Source organism: Otolemur garnettii, unplaced genomic scaffold, assembly GCF_000181295.1.
Source record: "Otolemur garnettii isolate 467f Iridium unplaced genomic scaffold, OtoGar3 scaffold00003, whole genome shotgun sequence".
NCBI classification, from domain to species: Eukaryota; Metazoa; Chordata; class Mammalia; order Primates; family Galagidae; genus Otolemur; species Otolemur garnettii.
The window spans coordinates 30,415,045-30,435,286 of NW_003852398.1; the positions used below are offsets into that span (position 1 = coordinate 30,415,045).

At 39.6% G+C, this 20,242-nt stretch overlaps 1 protein-coding gene across 2 annotated transcripts in view; it reads left to right on the plus strand.

The window, feature by feature from the left end:
* The window catches only part of PRELID2 (PRELI domain containing 2), a 74,276-nt gene that overhangs the window by 9,463 nt on the left and 44,571 nt on the right, over positions 1 to 20,242 (plus strand). For both annotated transcript variants that reach the window (XM_023516623.1, XM_023516620.1), the window contains exons 2-4: positions 3,864 to 3,921; positions 6,105 to 6,178; positions 7,671 to 7,831. In XM_023516623.1, the coding sequence (XP_023372391.1) occupies positions 3,864 to 3,921; positions 6,105 to 6,178; positions 7,671 to 7,831 (293 nt within the window). The remainder of the gene's footprint in view (positions 1 to 3,863; positions 3,922 to 6,104; positions 6,179 to 7,670; positions 7,832 to 20,242) is intronic.

Sequence of the window (20,242 nt, forward strand, 5' to 3'; positions counted from 1 at the left end):
TGTTGTTTGGCGGGTCTGGGCTGGGGATTCGAACCCGCCACCTTAGGTGTACGTGGCTGGCGCCTTAGCCGGTTGAGCTATAGGCGCCGAGCCAGAATCTTGTTTTTCAACAATCTGTGTTTTTATTTTAATTTTCTTATTTATTTATTTATTTATTTATTTTTTAAAGACAGAATCTTACTTTATCACCCTCGGTAGAGTGCCATGGCAGTGTCATACAGCTCACAGCAATCTCCAACTCTTCGGCTTAGGTGATTTTCTTGCCTCAGCCTCCTGAGTAGCTGGGGCTACAGGCACTTGCCACAACGCCCGGCTATTTTTTTGTTGCCCTTTGGCCGGGGCAGGTTTCGACCTGCCACCCTTGATATATGGGGCCGTCCTCCCTACTCACTGAGCCACAGGCACCGCCCTCTTTTTTATTTCTCAACCCTTTACTCAGAAATAATTTGACTTATAAAATGTTGCAAAAACATTTTATAGCTACTGTATACGTTTTCGCAGCTTTCATAACCAGGAAATTAACATAGGTAGAATGCTATTAACTAACGTATAGACCCTATTCACATTTTCCCAGTTGTCTGCTAGTATCCTTCCTCCAGTCTAGGATCCAATCCAGGATCCTGCATTCCCTTTAGTTGTTATAACTTAGTGTCCTCCAGTGTGGGACAGAGTTCTTCAGTCTTTGTCCTGGACCATGTTGGTCTTGAAGAATGCAGGTCAGTCATTTGTATTCTTTGTATCCTTAACTGCATTGGGCTTATGATTGTATTTAATGTTGAGATAAGAGGATTTTCCTTTGTGTTACAATGATAAACCATCCTTTCAAAAACTTTCCTATGCCATTGCTACTTATTGGAACATTTTTCAAAGAGAGGTTGATGTGCCAACGTGCCAGCATACTGTTGGTTGGCCTTTGTGAGAATCACCGCTTGTTCTGGCCAGAAAGACCTTTGAGGATCATCTGGTGGTTGACTGTCCTGGCTTCACAGACAGTAGCACCAGGGTCTACATTTTCATCTTTTGTCCTTTCTGTTTCATCATCCTTCATTTCAGAAACTTCATGATTCCTGCAAGACCAGTGAACAGCCATTCACATTATCTTTTAACTTAAATATGTTTGTCCTTGATCGCTGAAATTTTGATTCATTCATAGCTTATTTCACCTTGATTTAAAATCAACTTTGCTTATCTTCTGAGATAGGCAATTGCATGGAGCTCCTAAAGGTATTTGGCCTAGTCCATGGCGATTTCTTCCTGTAGCTAAATACCAGATCTCTTTTCAGCAGCTCTCTCTCTGCATGTATGTGTTTGAAAGTAGCTTGGGTAGCAGATTTCCTTAATGCTTATCAGACAGATCTGTTACTCTGCCAGACTTAATTTAGGTCTTCTTCACCTTCTTCACAGGACTCACCAGGCAGATCTGTCAGCTCACCTCCTTCCTTGAGCTCTCTTGGGTAACCTCTTTTGAAAGTTGGTAGACAGTGACTCTTGTGAATGTCATTGACTTTTGGGGGGTGAGGGGTAAAGTATTATAAAAGACAGTCATTGACTTCTGAGGTTTTTGAAAAGTTGATGTTTTAATAATTCCTTACTTGTAAGAGGAGGCTTTCTAAAAGCTTATGGAGTTTTTTTCTCAGCATATAAAAGAGGTAAGTGCACATTTTCATGAAGATCCTCCCACATAGGTATTGAATATTATTTCTGTAATTAGATAGTCTCTTTCTTGGCTTCTCTTCTGTAGTTACATGTGTGTTTTAATGCGTATTTTCTTTTTCCCCCCACATTGTGCAGTTTTTGAACTCTTACCTTTTAATACATTAAAAAAGAAATGAAATAAGGGAATATGACAGCCTAGGAGAATCTACATTTTACCCTTGTTAGACTGTTACATACATGTAATACAGACATCAGTGTTTGCACATAGATTTGTATCTTGGGGAAAGGGAAAGCAGTTACACATTCTGTGCAGAAAGTGGAAGTCATAGGGAGTTCAAAATGAAGTCAAATGTACCTTGAAAATCTCTGAATCACGCACAAGTTACCATGTCTATGGTGTTATGTGTGCTGTCTTGTGGGATCATTCTAATGCACGCTGCAGTTTGTGATCCACTGAGCCTGGTACGAGCAAAACAAGGGCTGTTGGCAGGTAGCTGAGGGTCTCTCTTGTGAAATGGGGACTGGAGAATCCCAGTGTGACCGAGCTTGTCTGCAGTCTTTATATTGTTATGTTTTTAACAAAAAGATTCTGTCTAAAGAATTGTTGATGGGCTTCGTCCCCGAGGGGAGGGCTGGATGAGCTCCTGCGTGTGTCAGCCTCTTTCTGGCACAGATGCTCAGTACATCTCTGCAGAGTTTCATTCTGATCTTGCTCGATCAATGGCAAGTCACAGGGCCTTTGAAGGGGCATCCAGAGAAACCTACCTACCTGCTTCCTGTCTTCCCGGTTTGGTGTTTCTGGCATTGATCTTCTCTGAGCTGCTTTCCTGCTTTTACTCCTGGCTTTTGAGTAAATTTTCATGAAATAAAATATGAATATTCAAATTACCACAAGATGGCATCAGATCATTTCAAGTAATGCCAGGTAGGGGGAGCCTCAGCTCAGTAACTCCTTTTCGATTTTTAAACAGTTAAGTTAGTGCCTTTCCTATCATGGTATTTAGCCGTTGCAAATAACCCCCCAATTTCTTTTGCCATTTTTATATGGAATCTTGAGGCTCATGTCTACTCAACTCTGTAATTACATAGGTATGAAATTTTGGAGTTTATAGGAATTTCACTGACAAGTGAAGGAATCAAAACTTGAGAATTTTTATCACTATGCCTTTTTTGGTGATTTCCTTTCCAGCCTCTTTTAGAATTTAGTTTAGTAATCTTCCTAGAACTTAGTGTGTTCATAATTTCCAGTCAGGATGTATTAATGGACTTACAGTGAATAAACTATAATAGTAGTAAAGGAGAAATCCCATTTTAAATTAGTGTACAAGTTACAATTTATACCCATATGCACAGTTCAGAGGACCTGTGTGCATCTCTGTGTCTCCCTTGCTTCAAGGCTACTGCGTAAGGGAAAGTCTCCTTTGCTGAGGTGCAGAGTATCTAGACCTGGTCTTCCGTACCAGGCATACGTCTCTGAAGGGCTGAACTTCAAGAAAGCAGTGAATATGTCTTTCTAGAAGGAAAATGAATAATTGAATGCGTAAATACATTTCAGAAAACTATGTTCTTCATTCATTTTCAAGATTGGGATTGGCAGAATGGAGGTGTAGATAATGGGATTTACCAACATGGAGTGGGGGCTGGGGTGGCTGGGTGTTGAAGCTGTGGAAGCCAGCTCTCTTCGTAGGTTGGCTCCTGAATGAAGAAAGGTATGTTTTCCAAATCATTCATTCATTAGTACCCACTGTGCACTAGACACTGCTGGTTGGTGGAGACACTGGGGTAACTGAAATGGACAGTATTGCTGCCCTAAGTTCTAATCTAATGTCTTTTTGGGTCAATGATACCTATAGGAATGTGTGAAATAATGGACCCCTTTCCCTGAAAATCAGGCAGTCTCTTTGTGTGTACATGCGCGTGTACACACCCACACACACACACACACACACACACGCATGCAGCTGCTGCAGGGTAGACCACACTCACAGAGTTTTGTATTCCATTTCTCAAGAGTTCAGAAGACTTAAAACTCAAGTTCTCCAGGTGAAGGCTCCCTCCTCTCCCGCCCTCAGGCTGTCTGCTGCTTTTGCCTTCGACTTAGAGCCTTGTGGTGTCCTAGATAAAACTTCTCTCTGATATTATTTTCAATTTCATCACACAATAAAGTGGTCAACCTTGGTAATTGTTCTTTATGTGTTTTTATTTAGTACCCCAACCCCATGGATAAAAATGTCATCTCTGTAAAAATCGTGGAGGAAAAAATAGGTAAGTCCTTTGATTATACCCTCGCTTCAGTGATGATCAATAAATGGCACTGATTTTTGTAAAGAGAGGTGTGTGTGTGACCAATTAGGTTTTAAGAAGCACCAGCATTTATAGTAGTAAAACTGACTCATAATCTCTTGTTACTTTCTAAATTAATTGATGACAACGGTGAGTTACATATAATTGTAACAGGTCACATTTTTGTATGCTTAACATTACATATGCCAGGTGCTTTATCAACCTCATTTAATCTTCATAAAACTGTATGGAATGAGTATTAGATTACTCCTATTTAATAAATCAAGAATTGGAGGTACAGAGAGGTTAAGTAACTTGCCCCAGGTCACTTGGCATGTTCCTATAACATGTATATTCGTATATCATTCTGTAGATGGCAAAATAGATGTGATTAATAGAATATGTGGGCTATGACCACAAAGAGATGAGTTTACGGGATTGTAACTATACTGGGCAATGTGGTTTTGCACTGGTGAGAGCAGGGGTGACTAAGTATGGCTCCTACTGCATGTTTTAGTAAATACGTTTTACTAAGTAGCCGTACCCGTTTGTTTACCTATGGCTGCTTCCTCATTTCAAAGGCAGATTGAGTAGTTGCAGCAGAGACTTTGTAACTCATAAAACCTAAGCTATTTGCCATCTAATCCTTTACTGAAAACACTTACTGACTTGTGGGCTGGAGCATGGGTTCTCTATTATTCTTCATCATTCCTCATCTCCAGTGGAAGCGTTGCCTGTGTTTGAACCCGAGACCTGGGCAATGCAGGAAATGATGAGTCTGTCTGTAATCAATGTACAAACCTTTGGAGACACTCAGGCCAGGTCCAACATTCTGTTCAGCCTGCTTAGAAATCATGAGATGCTACTGTTCATTGTGTGACCCTGAAGCCCTCTCTGTGTTTGGTAAACGTAAAACCCTGTTTGGCTTGTGCGTGTATTTTCTGTACTCTATAAATATATTTAAAAAATATATTTTCTCTTGTACCTGGGCCAAGTTTGGAGGAAATCTGTTATTTGGGATCATACAAATTTGATTTCAAGTTCTGATTTTTGTTATTGCCTCATGACTTAACTTTTTGGAAGCTCAGTTTTGCCACCTGTCAAATAGGAAAATAATCTTGTTTGTAGGTTGTTGAGAAGATCAAATGAGAGCACCATGAGTATTCTGAATGGGAATGTTAATTGTAGGTATTATTATTGTCAGGGGCATCTCTGCTTCTGGGAGTGGCTAATCCATTTGAAGTGTGTGTGCTACAGACAGTGGATGTGAAGGCAAAGGAAGTGTCAGTGGGCAGAGCATCTTGTGCCCCCATCAACAGCTTCTGGGCAGTCTGGGTGCTGGGCAATCCGGGTGTTTGCACCAGAGGTCAGGACTACTATCGCAGGAGCTCTGAGAAACGCCGTAGCAGTGTGGTTGAGTCATAGTAATTCATAGAGCAGGTGGCACATGTCACAAAGTTTATCCTTTTCTCTGCCTTGGTCTCCTTTTCTCTTAATCCACATTTATTGTTTTCTATATTTCTGGTTCAGTTCTGGAAACATTGCCCCCAAACAGAATGGTTCCAGTCACAGGAGGTTGATTTTTTTATGAGAGAAGAATATGGCTAACATAATTAATCATAAGATTTAGATTTTATAGCCAGAAATCTGGGCTTAAAAGTTTAAGATTAAAGAATCAGGCAGAATCAGGTTCTCCCTCTTTTTGTCTTTTGTTAGGGCGGTGCCTGTGGCTCAAATGAGTAGGGTGCTGGCCCCACGTGCCGGAGGTGGCAGGTTCAAACCCAGCCCCAGCCAAAAACTGCTTAAAACAAACAAACAAAACTCTTTTGTTAAAACTGTCTTTTTTTGGAGTTGAGCTGGACACACATTAGTCACTATTATTAGAGCGCTGACATTGATAGTCCAGAGTGATGAACAATTTGTTATTCTTTTATCCTTGATTTTAGAATGTGTGTTGCGAGTTGCTGTTTTATTCTTATTCCTTAATCACAGATAAGGACTATCTGTGATTCGGCCCCGAAAGTGGACAGTGAAACTAAGTTTTGAGTTAAACTTTTTCTTTCGGAGTTCTACATATGGAAGGTTGAGGTGGACTTAAAAAGTTTTGTTGATGTTAAGAATACATTTCCTGAAATTATGTTCAGTGTACATTTTTTATTTTTTAGATGCGTCAACAGGGGTCATCTATAGAAAGAGGATTGCAGTCTGTCGGAATGTGGTTCCAGAAATTTTAAGGAAGGTAAATTCACTTTAAAATATAATTAGAGTTAGCAAACATTGAGTCGTTTTGAATAGTTATGGAAAGAGACAGCATTTTCTGATAGAAAGGAGCAATGGAACTTTCCTGCTTCTCTCACCTCAGCCCTGAGGAGGAAGACGGCTCTTTCCCAGCCCCCTAAGTCTTGGCCGATGCCACCAGAGATACTTTTTCTTCTGTCTCTGTCTTTTATGAAGGGTTCTTAGTGGACACAGAGATGTTGTAATTTTTCAAAGGATACTTTTGGCATTTCACATCAAGTGACTCTCTTTTCTAATCTGTCCATGATTAGAAATGACTTTTAGGTAAGAATGATCAGAAGTGGGTGGATTGTTACCAACTATTTTGTCTGATCTTTAGTAAGGAGGATAAATGCTTCAGTTTCTCATTCACCATCAGAGGTGACGGTTATTTCTGGGAGTATGACGTACTCAGTACTCTCTGTAAGAGAGTATTTTGTGTGTGTGTTTATACAGTAATATCGTTGATGATGAAATCTTTATGATAGCAAATTGTTTTCTCTCTTTGATACCCTTAAGCACACTGGTGTTTCTTTGTTGGAAAAAGGTGAGTGGAAATTTTTAATCACATTGCTAGAACCATAAAGAGATTTTCAATGTGAGTTCTTTCAGAATTTATTAGGAAGTAAGAAGAAAGCATCTTGAAATGTACTTTTAAAAATGTCTCAGATGGCTGTTTCAACCTGGAAGAGATCGGGGTGTGATGTGGATGGAACCCAGCTTGGCTCCTGCCAGTTAGTTTGCAAATTAAATTGCTTTGCTGTTTGTAGAACAATTGGCAGCTTCCATCACGTCCTTATCATGGATTAAAAGACTGTCACGATCTTTAGTGTAATAAAGCTGATATGACAATACAAATGAACTTTATTTTCCACCTGGTAAAACGTGTTGCACTGTAGCAGCAAATTCTTAGCTGTGTTTTTCCGCAGAGTGTGTACCCTGCCTTGCCCTATATACACACTTTGAATCTATTATTTAAAAAGGCATTCAAGTTTGTCTTGTATCTCAATTCTTAAATAATTTAAGGATACCTCTGACTTGTACAATTCTGCCTTTGTAGTTTTCCATGTCTTCGCCACATGGGAAACTGTATATTTCTAGGTGTATTGGACAGCGTTTTAAATGAAGAATATATTTTACCTGATACTGGCCTGCATACGAGTCCATAAGTGGGCCCAATTAAAATCCATCAATTTAAGAAGGCCATAAGCAGCCCTAGAGGAGACACAGAGCAGGCTGGTAATTTGCTTAGTGTTTAGCAGTTAGGGAAATCAGGCCAGGGACCGTACAACCTACATAAATCCTGGGCCATTTGCATGTCCTCACCAGTACTTAGTAAGGTCATCGTATGTTTGATTATCCAAAACTTAACAGCTATTGGTGAGCCATCATAGGTTTATCAGGATCACTTGTCCTCTTAATTCTGAGACAGCCATCCTCCCTCTGTTGGACAGATAAGCATTTTAAAAGTACCCAATATCCAGTTAGAAGAGGAATCATGGCTCAATCCTCAGGAGAGAAACATGGCTATACGGACTCACTGCCTCACGTGGACACAGCATGCCTCCATGAAGGAAGAGTCTGTCTTCCAGGAAAGTGTGGAAAATCCAAATTGGTAAGATCACCTCTGTGTGTGTGTGTGTTAGGTGCAGGGATGGACCTATGGATGCATGTATCAATAAGCTATGATTCCAGGCCAGGTGTGGTGACTCACGCCTGTCATCCTAGTACTCTGGGAGGCCGAGGTGGGTGGATTGCCTGAGCTCAGGAGTTTGAGACCAGTCCAAGCAAGAGCAAGACCCCGTCTCTAAAAATAAAAAAATAGCGAGGCATTTTGGTGGGTGCCTGTAGTCCCATCTACTTGAGTCTGCTGTGAGCTGTGACAGCACAGCACTCTACCAAAGATGGCAAAGTGAGACTCTGTCTCCAAGAAAGAAAAAAGCTATGATTCTATACTTAAAATCTCTGTTTAAAACTTATACAAATTCCATGTTTGTAAATCTCTGTTTAAAACTTACACAAATTCCACATTTGTATATGTTCCATACATGGAATTAAGGAACATATTTTTCTTTGGGGGGAAAATGACAAAGCTCAGCTCCTCTCTGACTTCTCTGCGATTCTGTGTCATTTACTATCCCTAGAGGGCATGAATGTTACCATTTTGCTGAATAGTCTTCCATACCTTTAACAGATACCTTGAGATACTTACAAATGTACTCCTAGGCCTGCTGTTGTATGATTTTGTATGTTTTTTACAGACATGATTTCATGCTGTGTAAATTATTTTGCATTTCTCCTTTTTTACTTAATAGAATGTTTCTTAGCTTTAAACATTTCATATGTACAAATCTAGCTTATTCCTTTGAACTATTGCATATAATTCAATCTTGTGGCTATATGATACTTTATTTTGCTACTTCCTTTTCAGTAGACATTCAGATGGTATCTAGTTATCTTTATTACAAGCAATATTACCGTACTTATGAAGGATGTGTTCTTATATATGACCTGTTATGCTATATGTGTTTCTCAAGTAGAGTTTTAAGTGTCAGGTACATTAATAATATACAATAAAATTTACTCTTCTTAGTGTACAGTTCTTTGAGTTTTGACAAGCATCATACCATGTGTCACTACTGTGACAAGCTATAGAACATTTTATGTAGATTTTAAAAGGTTATTATATATTACAAGACAGTTGATTGGGGAAAGAATGTTAATTTCAACATAGGGTGCTGGGACAACTGGATATCTACATATAAAAAGTGACATTGGATTCAAAATACACATACAAAATTAACTCAAAATGGATCAAAGAGCTAAATGAAAGAGTTAAGACTGTAAGACACTTAGATGAAAATATAGGTATGAATCTTTGTAATCTTGGATAGACAATAGTTTCTTAGACAGGACACCAAAAGCCCAAGCAGTGGAAGAAAAAATAAAGTTGACTTCATCAAAATTAGAAACTTTTCTGCCTCAAAAACACTGTCAAGAAGGTGGAAAAACAATGCAGAGAATGAGAGAAAATATTTGCAAATCATCTATCTGATACAGGTCTAATATCCAGACTATATAGAGGACTATTATAATTCAACAATAAAAAGACAGCCCATTTAAAAAATGGACAAAATATTTGATCCTCTGAAGAAGATATACAAGTTGCCAGCAGTACATGAACAGCTGTTCAATACCAGCAGTCATTAGGGAAATGCAAATCAAATCATAATGGGATGCCACTTCACACCACTGGGGTGGCTCTAATAAAAAAGACACAGTAGCAAGTGCTAGTGTAGCTAGGGATAAATACATTCCTGGCGGGAAGGAAGATGGTGCAACTGCTGTGAGAAGCAGTTCCTAGTTCCTCAAAAAGTTAAGAGTTACCATTTGATCCAGCAATTCCACTTCTAGACACACCCAAGAGAAAGGAAAAAATATGTCCATACAAAAACTTGTACAAAAATGTTCATAGTAGCAACGTCATAGCCAGAATGTGGAAATAAGCCAGTGTCTGTGAACTGATGGAATGTGTAACCAAACACAGTGTATCCCTAAAATGGAGTATTATTCAGCTGTGAAGGGAATGGACTGCTGATTCATGCTACGACATAGACAGACCTTAAAATCTCATGCTAAAAGCAGCATTGCCACAGGCCACATGTTATATGGGCCCATTTATTTGAAGTGTCCAGAAGGGGCAAATTCAGAGACAGACTATGGGGAGAGGAAAGTGGAGAGTGACTGGTGATGGATATGGAGTTTCTTTTTTGAGATGATGGATATGTTCTGGAATTAACGTTGACAGCTGTGCAACTTGGATTATATTAAATTGCACTGAACTGTATACTTTAAAACGGTGGAATTTTATGGTATGTGAATTATATTTCAATAAAAACGGTCTTGTGACTAGTTCTTAGAACCTGCATATTTTTAGCATATGTTGTTGTGTCTTAGTTTGGGCTGCTATAACCAGAAAACCACAGACTGGGTGGCTTAAACCAACAAACATTTATTTCTTAGAATTTTGGAGGCTGGGAAATCTGAGATCTAGGCACTGGCATTTTCAGTGTGTGGTGAAGGCTCTTCTCCTGGTTTGCAGGTAGCTGTGTTTCACTGTGTCTTCATATGATAGAGGGAGCTCTGGTCTCCATCTCTTTTTAAAGGGCACTAATCCCATCATGCAGGCTCTACTCTCATGACCTCATTTAAACCTAATTGCCTCCCAAAGGCCCCCTCTCCTAACACTATCCCAGTGTGGGTTAAGGTTTCCACATCTGTATTCCAGGGGGAGATAGACAAGCAGACCAGAACATGCCTGTCACATTGCCTTCCAGTATGTTAAATACAATAATTTGCACTCTCTTTAACAGTACATGAGAGTGTTCATTTCCTTACAACACTGTCGGCACTTAATATTAACATGCTTTTTAATTTTTGCCACTATAATGTGTCAGAAATCATTAATTCCTTTGAGATGGGTTTAAAAACAAAAGCAAAATATCACAAACACTACATGTTAACAGTGATTCTTGCTGTGAACTGTGATTTCAGAAGATAATTTCTGTTTTTTGTTATTCTGTAGGGTCTGAATTTTTTGTTATCAATTGTTATTATTATTGAGACAGAGTCTCACTTTATCACCTGGGCTAGAGTGCAGTGGTGTCATTGTAGTTCACAGCAATTTCAAACTCCTGTGCTGAAGTGATCCTCCTTCGTCAGCCTCCCAATTAGTTGGGACTATAAGTGTGTGCCACAGGCTGCCCTAATTTTTCGATTTTTTTTTAATGGAAGTGGGATCTTGCTCTTGCTCAGGCTGTTCTTAAACACCTGACTTTAAGTGAAGCTCCCCCCTTGGCCTCCCAGAGTGCTGGGATTACAGGTGTGAGCCACTGTGCTTCACCATGCACTTATTATTTTAATGGAAATAGTAAAGCCCTCAAGCCCAAATAGCTATAAACCAAAAATCTGATATTCATTCTTAAGCCCTAACACTTGTGTGGATCATTACTGCTGCCCGTAACTCTGGTCCTACCGAGATAATTCTGGGATGGCGCAGCAGTGCCAGCAGCACGCTGTGAGTGTGAATGTCAAGCCTTATTAGCATCGGAGGTGGGCTTTTTCTGAACTACCCACTTGTTTTTATGTCTTAGCCTCTTGCATGTCAAGAGCTTCACATAGATATAGATGTTTGGGATTAAGTTTAAAGGCTGTGACCAGAGAATAGAGCTCTTTTCTTTGTAAGCAAAAGTAGTAGTAAAAGGATGGATTCATCTGATTTTATGCTCATAAAAGGTCATTTCATCTACTTCATTTTAGCCTTATTTTTTCATATACATGTTTTGCAGCTGTTGGCTAGTCTTAAAAGATGCACTAAAGTAGGGGTAGGGAACCTTTTTATGTTGGAAGACTGAATTAATTTGTACTCAAGGCTGCATTTTAGAAACTTTAATTAGATATACTTAGGAATGTACATCAGTTTGTAAAAATCTAACTACTATGTACTTAATTTCAAAAAGTGAAAGCATTTGTTAATTTTATAGTTAACAAACCTTATCTGGGCACAGTGGCTCACACCTGTCATCTTAACACTCCAGGAGGTCCAGGTGGTGGGTTGCTTGAGCTTACAGGTTTGAGACTAGCCTGAGCCAAAGCCAGAGCCAGACCTTGTTTCTAAAAATAGCCAGGCATTGTGGTGGGTGCCTGTAGTCCCAGCTACTTGGGAGGCTGAGGCAAGAGAATCACTTGAACCCAAGAGTTTGAGGTTGCTGTGAGCTATGATGCCATAGCATTCTATCAAGGGGATAAACTGAGACTCTGTCTCAAAAAAAAAAAAGTTAATAAACATTTTAATGACTTTGTTCTTTCTGCTTTTTGTTGGAAAGCATTTAACAGTTTGGTTATAGCAGAGAAGTTTACGGTTTCAGTTGATTCTCTATGGGTATCAGTCATTTGTAGGAGAATGGAGAATGCAGATTTTCAGCCATAAGCTAATTTGAGTGTGATATCCTTTCATTGTATTCTCCAATTAACAGGTCTGTGTGTTCTTCAGATGATTCACATATATCATCCTGCTCATCAGGGACCTTTGCTAACTGGGCAAAATGTTCACCTGGAATTTTGTCTTGAAGTGTTTTGAAAAATGACAGCTTTTTTCTAAATGCTTGGATTTTTTTGCCATATATCATATATAGACTTAGTTTTGTCTTGTAAAGAAATATTCAAATTGTTCTAATTTGATATATTATAGAGAAATGCTATCGATATGCCTATAAAAATCTTTTAGTGATTCACATTGCTGATTCTATTTTTCATAAAATTTAACTGTCTGTTCTTGCAAAGATACAGTTTTGGCTAACACTTGTCTCTGTAATAGCCAACACATTTAGAATGATACGGTGATTGCACGTTGCTTACCTCATTGTTCCACTTATGCATGTTAGGAAACTGAGGTTGCCGTTTTTCTTTTGTGTGAATGTAATTATTAATACTTAGAACTTGTAAAGTGCCGCTGAAATCTCTGTGCTTTAACACAGATTTTGCTGATGCAGGATACAATGAAAACATGACAGCATCTGGATCTTTAATACAATAGAACCTCTATAGTTGATCCCCTCCCTACATTGACCGTCTCCTTAAGTTGGCCTATAATTTTCATAGACTGGACATGCACCACACATGTATCAGTACAGTAGGCCTAGTTTCTTAGGTTGACCACCTCTGTATGGTGACCAGTTTGTTATAGCCTTTGAGTATTGAACTTACACAGGGTTCTACTGCCCTTTTTTTTTTTTTTTGGAAAAAAAGAGTCTCACTTTATTGCCCTTGGTAGAGTGCTGTGGCGTCACACAGCTCACAGCAACCTCCAACTCCTGGGCTTAGGTGATTCTCTTGCCTCAGCCTCTCGAGTAGCTGGACCACAGGCACCTGCCACAACGCCCGGCTATTTTTTTGTTGCAGTGTGGCTGGGGCTGGGTTTGAACCCGCCACCCTCGGTCTATAGGGCCAGTGCCCTACTCACTGAGCCAGAGGTACCACCCTTGTACTTTTCTTTTTTTATCTGTGTGATAAACCCTTCATGTTTTCCTGTTACGGAAGGTGCATCATCTATACATTAAATTTACCACATTCAGTCCAACTACAATGACATTTATGTTGAAAGTTATTTAAGATATATATTCCTTGTGTTCTGTTCACAAGTATGCCCAAAGGGAGTAACTCATTGTAGCAAAGAAAATCTTCTGTTATGACCCAGATGAAATGTAAAACCTTTACTGAGTCAGGAGTGTCAGTTCATTTATCCCAAAGCGATTGAATAACATATTTTTTAAAAAGGATTGCCTAAGTTGTTCTGTTAAGCTGAAAGCCATTTCATTCTACTGATGAGTTATGGTTCTCCTTGAAAGAGGCAGATGTTTGCGCTTTGAAATGTTACCAGGGCCTAAGCATCCTGCCGCTTAGACAGTGCATTCTTTCACAATTTCTACAACACTGAATGACTTCTCTTTCTTCCCAAGTACACGAGCTACTTAAGTTGCTTCAGTGGCATTGTTTCCTGGTCTTATTGCTGCGGGAAGGAATTGTCTTTTGCTGTTAATTTTTTAATTTCTGCAATACAATCCTTCATACCTCTCCCTCTAATTTAAAGTATTTGTGGTGTCCTTATAAGTGTTATAATGCTTCCGAGCACTGAAGTTCTTTAATGTTGATATTGCAGTCTTGTAAAGCAAGCAGATCATCTTATCTGTAGCAGAAATAACATAATATCACAATTCCCAATTCTCATTAAAAAATTTGTTTTCTTCAGTATTCTCTTGGTCTTTGATGTGATGGACTGTTAAGCAGACAGAATTAAAAAATACTGTTGATCTGTGCAACTATTCACAAATTCCACTTTAAACAGAAGTACAGTGCACCGTTGCCAAAAGCCAATAATAGACCGGTGCACTCGACCCCCATAAACACTTGCCAACCAGTTGGGGGAAGTTAGAACTAAATCATAAGCATAGCAGCCATAAGGTTACCTCTTACGGCTTACTAATGTTCTAATTGTGCCAGTCAGTCTGGGAGGATCATTTTGTTGAAACTAATTTTATTCTTTGTTGTTTGTTTTTCTTTTTTTTTTTGAGACAGAGTCTCAAGCTGCCACTGTGGGTAGAGTACTGTGGCAATAGCTCACAGCAATCTCCAACTCAGGCTCAAGCAATCCTCTTGCCTCAGTTTTTCTATTTTTAGTAGAGATGGGGTCTTGCTTTTTGCTCAGGCTGGTCTTGAACTCATGAGACCAGGCAATCCAACCACCTCAGCCTCCCAGAGTGCTAGGATTACGGGTGTGAACCACCGCACCTGGCCTGGTATTTTAAATGTGTTTATTTTAAAAATAAAACTTTAGGCTCGGCACCTGTAACTCAGTGGTTAGGGTGCCAGCCACCTGCACCAGAGCTGGTGGGTTTGAACCAGGCCTGGGCCTGCTAAACAGCAATGATGACTGCAACAACAACAAATCAAATACAGGCATTGTGGCGGGTGCCTGTAGTCCCAGCTACTTGGGAGGCTGAGGCAAGAGAATCACTTAAGCCCAAGAGTTTGAGGTTGGTGTGAGCTGTGATGCTATGGCACTCTATTTAGGGTGACACAGTGAGACTCTGTCTCAAAAAAAAATAAAAAATTTAAAAGACAAAAAGAATGTATTAATAAAAATAAAAAGATTTCTTCTATAAAATTGGGTTCAGTGAAAAGGTCACACTTAAGGAGCTAGAATGCCTCCTGTGGCCTTAAGGCCATAGCTTACCCACCCCCGAACTAAACCTCTATCTGTGATAATGTAAAGTGATAATTAGCACTGAGAATCCAGGGAAAACTTCTTTGGGGGACAGTTTTTCCTTTCTGTGTTTTTTATTTTTTAGACTTTTTGATTCCAGAAAAAAAAAAAAAAGATACATATATCTTGTTAAAAATATTAACTGATTCTGAAAAAAAAGAAAGGGAAAATTCTCATTACCTGGAAAAAGTACTTTTTAAATTATGTCTGTTTACATAATTTTCTGGGCCCATTACTAATTGCCACTTAGATTGCTTCTGACTTTCTTGCTATTACAGCCAGTGTTATAGTGAAAATCTCTATGATGACATATTTTTCCACTTATTCAAATACCTTTTAGGGTAGATTGAGCAAAGTGGGATTTCTGGGTCAAAGGTAATGTGCATTTTATATTTTGGTACATATAACCAGACTCTTCTACTCTTCTATGAAAGATTTGAACAATTATAATTTTTTTCTTTTCTTTTCTTTTCTTTCCTTTCTTTCATTTGTTATAATCTAATCCTCTCCAGAACACTGGCATAGCAGGCTAATATTGGTTCCTACTGTGTCAAGGTCTAAGCCAGATCATTCACGAATGTTGTTTTGGAGGCTCAGGTTAAATAACTTGTTCAAGGTGACACAGTCAGTAAATGGCTAAGCCTAGATATGAATCCAGGTATCGTAGATCTCACCTTGAGCAAAATGGTGAGGCAGGAGTATGAACATTTATAAAGGATGAACTAATCTCAGTCTGTAGAGTGCTTTGGGTCCCAGATATGAAGAGTAGGTTTTGTCCTTTCAGCGACAAGCAGACACATGAAGATTTCTGAGCGGGGGCTGATGTGCTGAAAGCTGCGATCTGGATTCTGGAGATCTTATTTTCTCTTACCTCTTGACATGGATTTAGAGAGGCATTGAGGCAGACATTCTAAATGAGTGGGTGATTGGGAGGGCATCAAAGAAAGAAGGGTGCATTATAACTTTAATTTCTTTCCTCTTCTAGGAAGTCTGAGAGTAATGGTTAGTCACTGCACTCAGAAGGTGAAGTCTAGATGATTTTTTTTTAAAGGGCAAAAAAAAGCTGTCGTGGCTGCTGAGCCTAAAATTAGACCTCCAAGCTGTGTGTTGGTTAGTAGGTGTGGGTGTGTGTTGAGAAACCAGATGCTGTTCTGTCCCTGTGCGTGGCCTCTCGGCTCAGATCAGAGATGGGCTCGAAGTGTGTCTCCTGTAGAACTCACGAAACCAGAGACCTGATTCTGGTTTCCCACTGACATCTCTGCAGGTGTGGCACCTTCTGGCGCAAGAGCTATACTGGTGTTTCCCCCATTGGTATTGTCACACATCTGGACACTTGTATTAGTAATATGCTTTCTTCCTTTACCAACTCCATCCAGCACTTCCTTCTTGTGGTTTTTATGCAATGGACTTTCTCTCCTTTTCTGAAGATAGAGAGAGTCACTCAGCTGACTCTCCCAGGGCCCATCTTGGCACCCATGCCTCAGGGAAGTCGTCCTATATTTACTCCATCCCTCCTCTTATATCAGTGTAAATAGCAGGAGCCTTGACTCAAACAGTACCAGCCATCCCTTACGTATGTATGTTTGCTATGTAGCAGGCGCTGCTCTCTCTTTATAAATTCATTTAAACTTTATAATGCCCTACAAAGTTGGAACTGTTATCTCTGTTTTTATAAGCTGGGGCTGAGAGAAGTCAACTTGAACCAGGTAATCTGACCAGTGAGTGGCTGTGCCAGATTTACACATGGGCAGTTTGGCTTCAGAATCTAGGCTGTTGGCAACTACGTTGTCCTTCCTTTCACTCAGGAACTGTATTATCTCATAACCAAGTGGGTTGTATTTTCCTAGCTGTTATTATTTTGGCCCCTCTTTTCCTTGTGTATCCATATATATGAGCTTGTGTTCCTCGTCACTGCCAGCAGCAACTAGGATCAGCCTACTCTGGTGTCCAGCTTTGGTGAGGTAAAGAGCTATGAGAGGGAGGGGACCTGTCTCCCAACCATGGGGGAAAACGTCCTTTTTCAGGGACTGATCGCATCAACTTAGATCACCAGCTCCCACCAATCAGCATGATCAGAGGAATGATTTGGGCTAATTGGCCCTGACCTTGAGGATCTGTCCCTGGAGCTGGGGTGAGGGCAGCTCCCTGTGACACATGGCTGCATGGGGAATGGGTTGGTGCCCAAACAAACATAACTGGAATATAGTGGAAGGAGACACTGCACAATTTTTGTCTCTTCATGTTTTCTTTTCACTACGTTGCCCATTGCCTTTATTTTGCTTTGGAAGTAACAGAAACTCACTGCTGCAGGTGATTACAGGGGTATTTCTAAACCAGCGATTGGGCCTCCCCAGAGGTAGGAACCAGGGAGACCTCAGGCAGCCTCATAGTCTCTGTCTCTGTGTCTAGCTCAGTTGTTCAGCTGTTTACAGATCTGCTTTGTTTACATAGCTGGCTTGCTCCCCCGGGCACGCACAGGTCTCTCGTGTCTCCATAGGAACTGAGCAGTCTTTTGGGTTAGAATCCTACCTCTGAAATTATAGTTACAATAAGCACTTGTACGATTTACTTCACTTCATTAAGCCTCAGTTTTCTCATCTGCATGATGGAGATGATATTCCTCTCTCAGGGGTTGTTGTGAAAATTAAATAAAATAGTTCATAGAGAGAGTGCAGAATAGTGCCGGGCCATAGTGGCCGGTAAACATTAGCATTTGGTATTATTACTTTTACTGTTGTTGTTATCGTCGTCTTAAAAAATCCCATGTCTTTCGATTCTACTTCTCGGCCTGTATTTGTTTTAAGGTACAAGCAGTGCTTGTAATTCTTTACCATTACCCTGCAGGAACAAGTTGATGTTGGGATTTTATGTTCCTCCAGTACGTGTCTCTGGGGGTATAAGCCCCTCGCCTTTAGAGTCATGAAACTAGGAACTTTATATTTTGGTTCCTAGAGTGGGATATAAGCTCTAGAGAGAATAATATTTAGGGTTCAAAGCAAGCGTTTGGTGTGGACTGAATGCTTCCATTTCCTGGTTCTCTTCTGGGTTCACGCAGGGACCATGGCTGTTGTAGAGTCAGGGGGTCGCACAGGCACTCTGATGACCTGCCTGCGTGTTTGGAATCAGAGATGCCAGGCTAGTGCTCTGTTTTGCCTTAGGACTCTTGGGCCAAATCAGAACACTAAAAGGTAAATCTTAATCTGAAATTAAAAAAAATTAAAATCATCTCTTATAGGAATGTGTTTTATTATACAGAAAAGGACACAGGCATTTAATTTGGAAATTGTAGAATGGAATATATTGTTTTGGGTTTTTCGTAAGAAAGGAAAAAGATCATGGTTTCTGTCCTCTGAAACTTTATATTCTGAGATAGGCTTATTAATTTCTTACTCTTGAGTTTTCGTAAGTCCTTTAAAATGTATCTATTTGTTGGTTTTGGTTCCTTTCTTATTGATTCTCCTTTTCCTTGTAATAGATTTTTATTATACTATGCAAAAATGTAATTGACATGCATTTGCTTTGGTTTTAACAATAGACATTGGCTTTTCATAAGTACCATAATGTAATTCTAAAAGATAATTATCATGTAAAAGTATTTTCTTGGGCTTTGCTTTTCCCTCATAACTATGTATTTTTTTTTGTGGTAAAAACCTTTTCTGGTATCTGAAGATTTCTTTCTTTTGTGTGTGTGTGTTGAGTAACAAGATTATTTTTCCATGCTCAGTGCAGCCGTGTCCTCACCTTTCCATGTCTAAGAGCTTCCACTTACCTTCTGATGTTCAGAGACCTTGTTTCTGAGATTGAAAATGCTCAGCGTGGCGGCTCAGCCTATAATCCTAGCACTCTGGGAGGCCAACATGGATGGATTGCTTGAGCTCAAGAGTTCCAGACCAACCTGAGCAAGAGTAATATCCCGTCTCTACTATTCAGCCATAAGAAAAGATAGACTTTACATCCTTCGTGTTGACCTGGATGGGCTTGAAATATTTTCTTTTTAGTAAAAGTATCACAAGTATGGAAAAAAAATCTAGTGTACTCAATACTAATATGGGACCAATATACAAACAACTACATGCCCACATGAATGATAAAACACAAATATAGTCTAGCAAGGGGGAGGGAAGAGAAAGAGAGGGAGGGAAGGCACTTGGCGGGATCTCACCGAATGTGCACAATGTCAGGGTGTTCAACACCCCCGGGTGAAAAGCTCAACTACAACTTGAACTTTACCTTAGGAGTGAGAACACTGCAACCTAAAAATGTGTACCCTCACATTCATTTGAAATTAAAAAAAGACAGAAAAAACTAGCCAGACATTGTGGTGGGTGCCTGTAATCCCAACTACTGGGAGGCTGAGGCAAGAGGATTGCTTGAGTTCAGCACTTGCAGGTTGCTCTGAGCTGTGATGCTGTGGCACTCTAGCCTGGGGCACTCTAGCCAGGGGCGACATCTTGAGAAAAAAAAAAGCTCAGCTTAGCAAGGTATGTGTTAATGATGTTGAATATATCCTCAGATATGTTCATTAAACATTTATAAAATATCAAAGAAATTCCTCCTGGAACACAGTAAAAAACAAAAGCCGCAATCAAACTTTACATGGAGATTCAATTAATGGGATGAGCAGCTGTTTATAAAATTTATTAGTTCAATAAATTTTCTTTATTATTGAAGTTACTTATATGAATATTCTTTATTCTAACTAATAGGTATAAAACTTGGAATTTTTATTTCTGAATTTCTGGATCTCAAGCCTTGAGTATTCATGTGGTAAATCACAAATAGTTTAATTTGTATGTGTCAAGGGCTAATTTTGGGGCATTTTTGTCTATTTTTTTTCCCCGGCTCTGGAATGTTTTTATTTTTTTCTAGGAGCAGATTTGACAGTTTGGTGACTTTGTGTGTTTTTAAGGCTGACACTGGCCTTTTTGATTGACCTCTAGACTTGATGTTACCAAAGTCTTGAAATATTCTGGCTTTGCTGATTTACTTAGGAGTTATTTCTAAGCCCAACCCTGGTGCTAAAGGGCCTGAGGGTGTCGTTATCTAACAGCCTGAATAAATTCCACTGCATTAGTCCCAACACATGACTCCCTATGCTTATATTGACCTTGATTTCCAGGGTACCAGTGGGTGATCAAACAATTAGCAGAAAGCACTGCCAGTTATGAGAGCAAAGTAGCAAGGCCCTTTATGTACAAATACAAC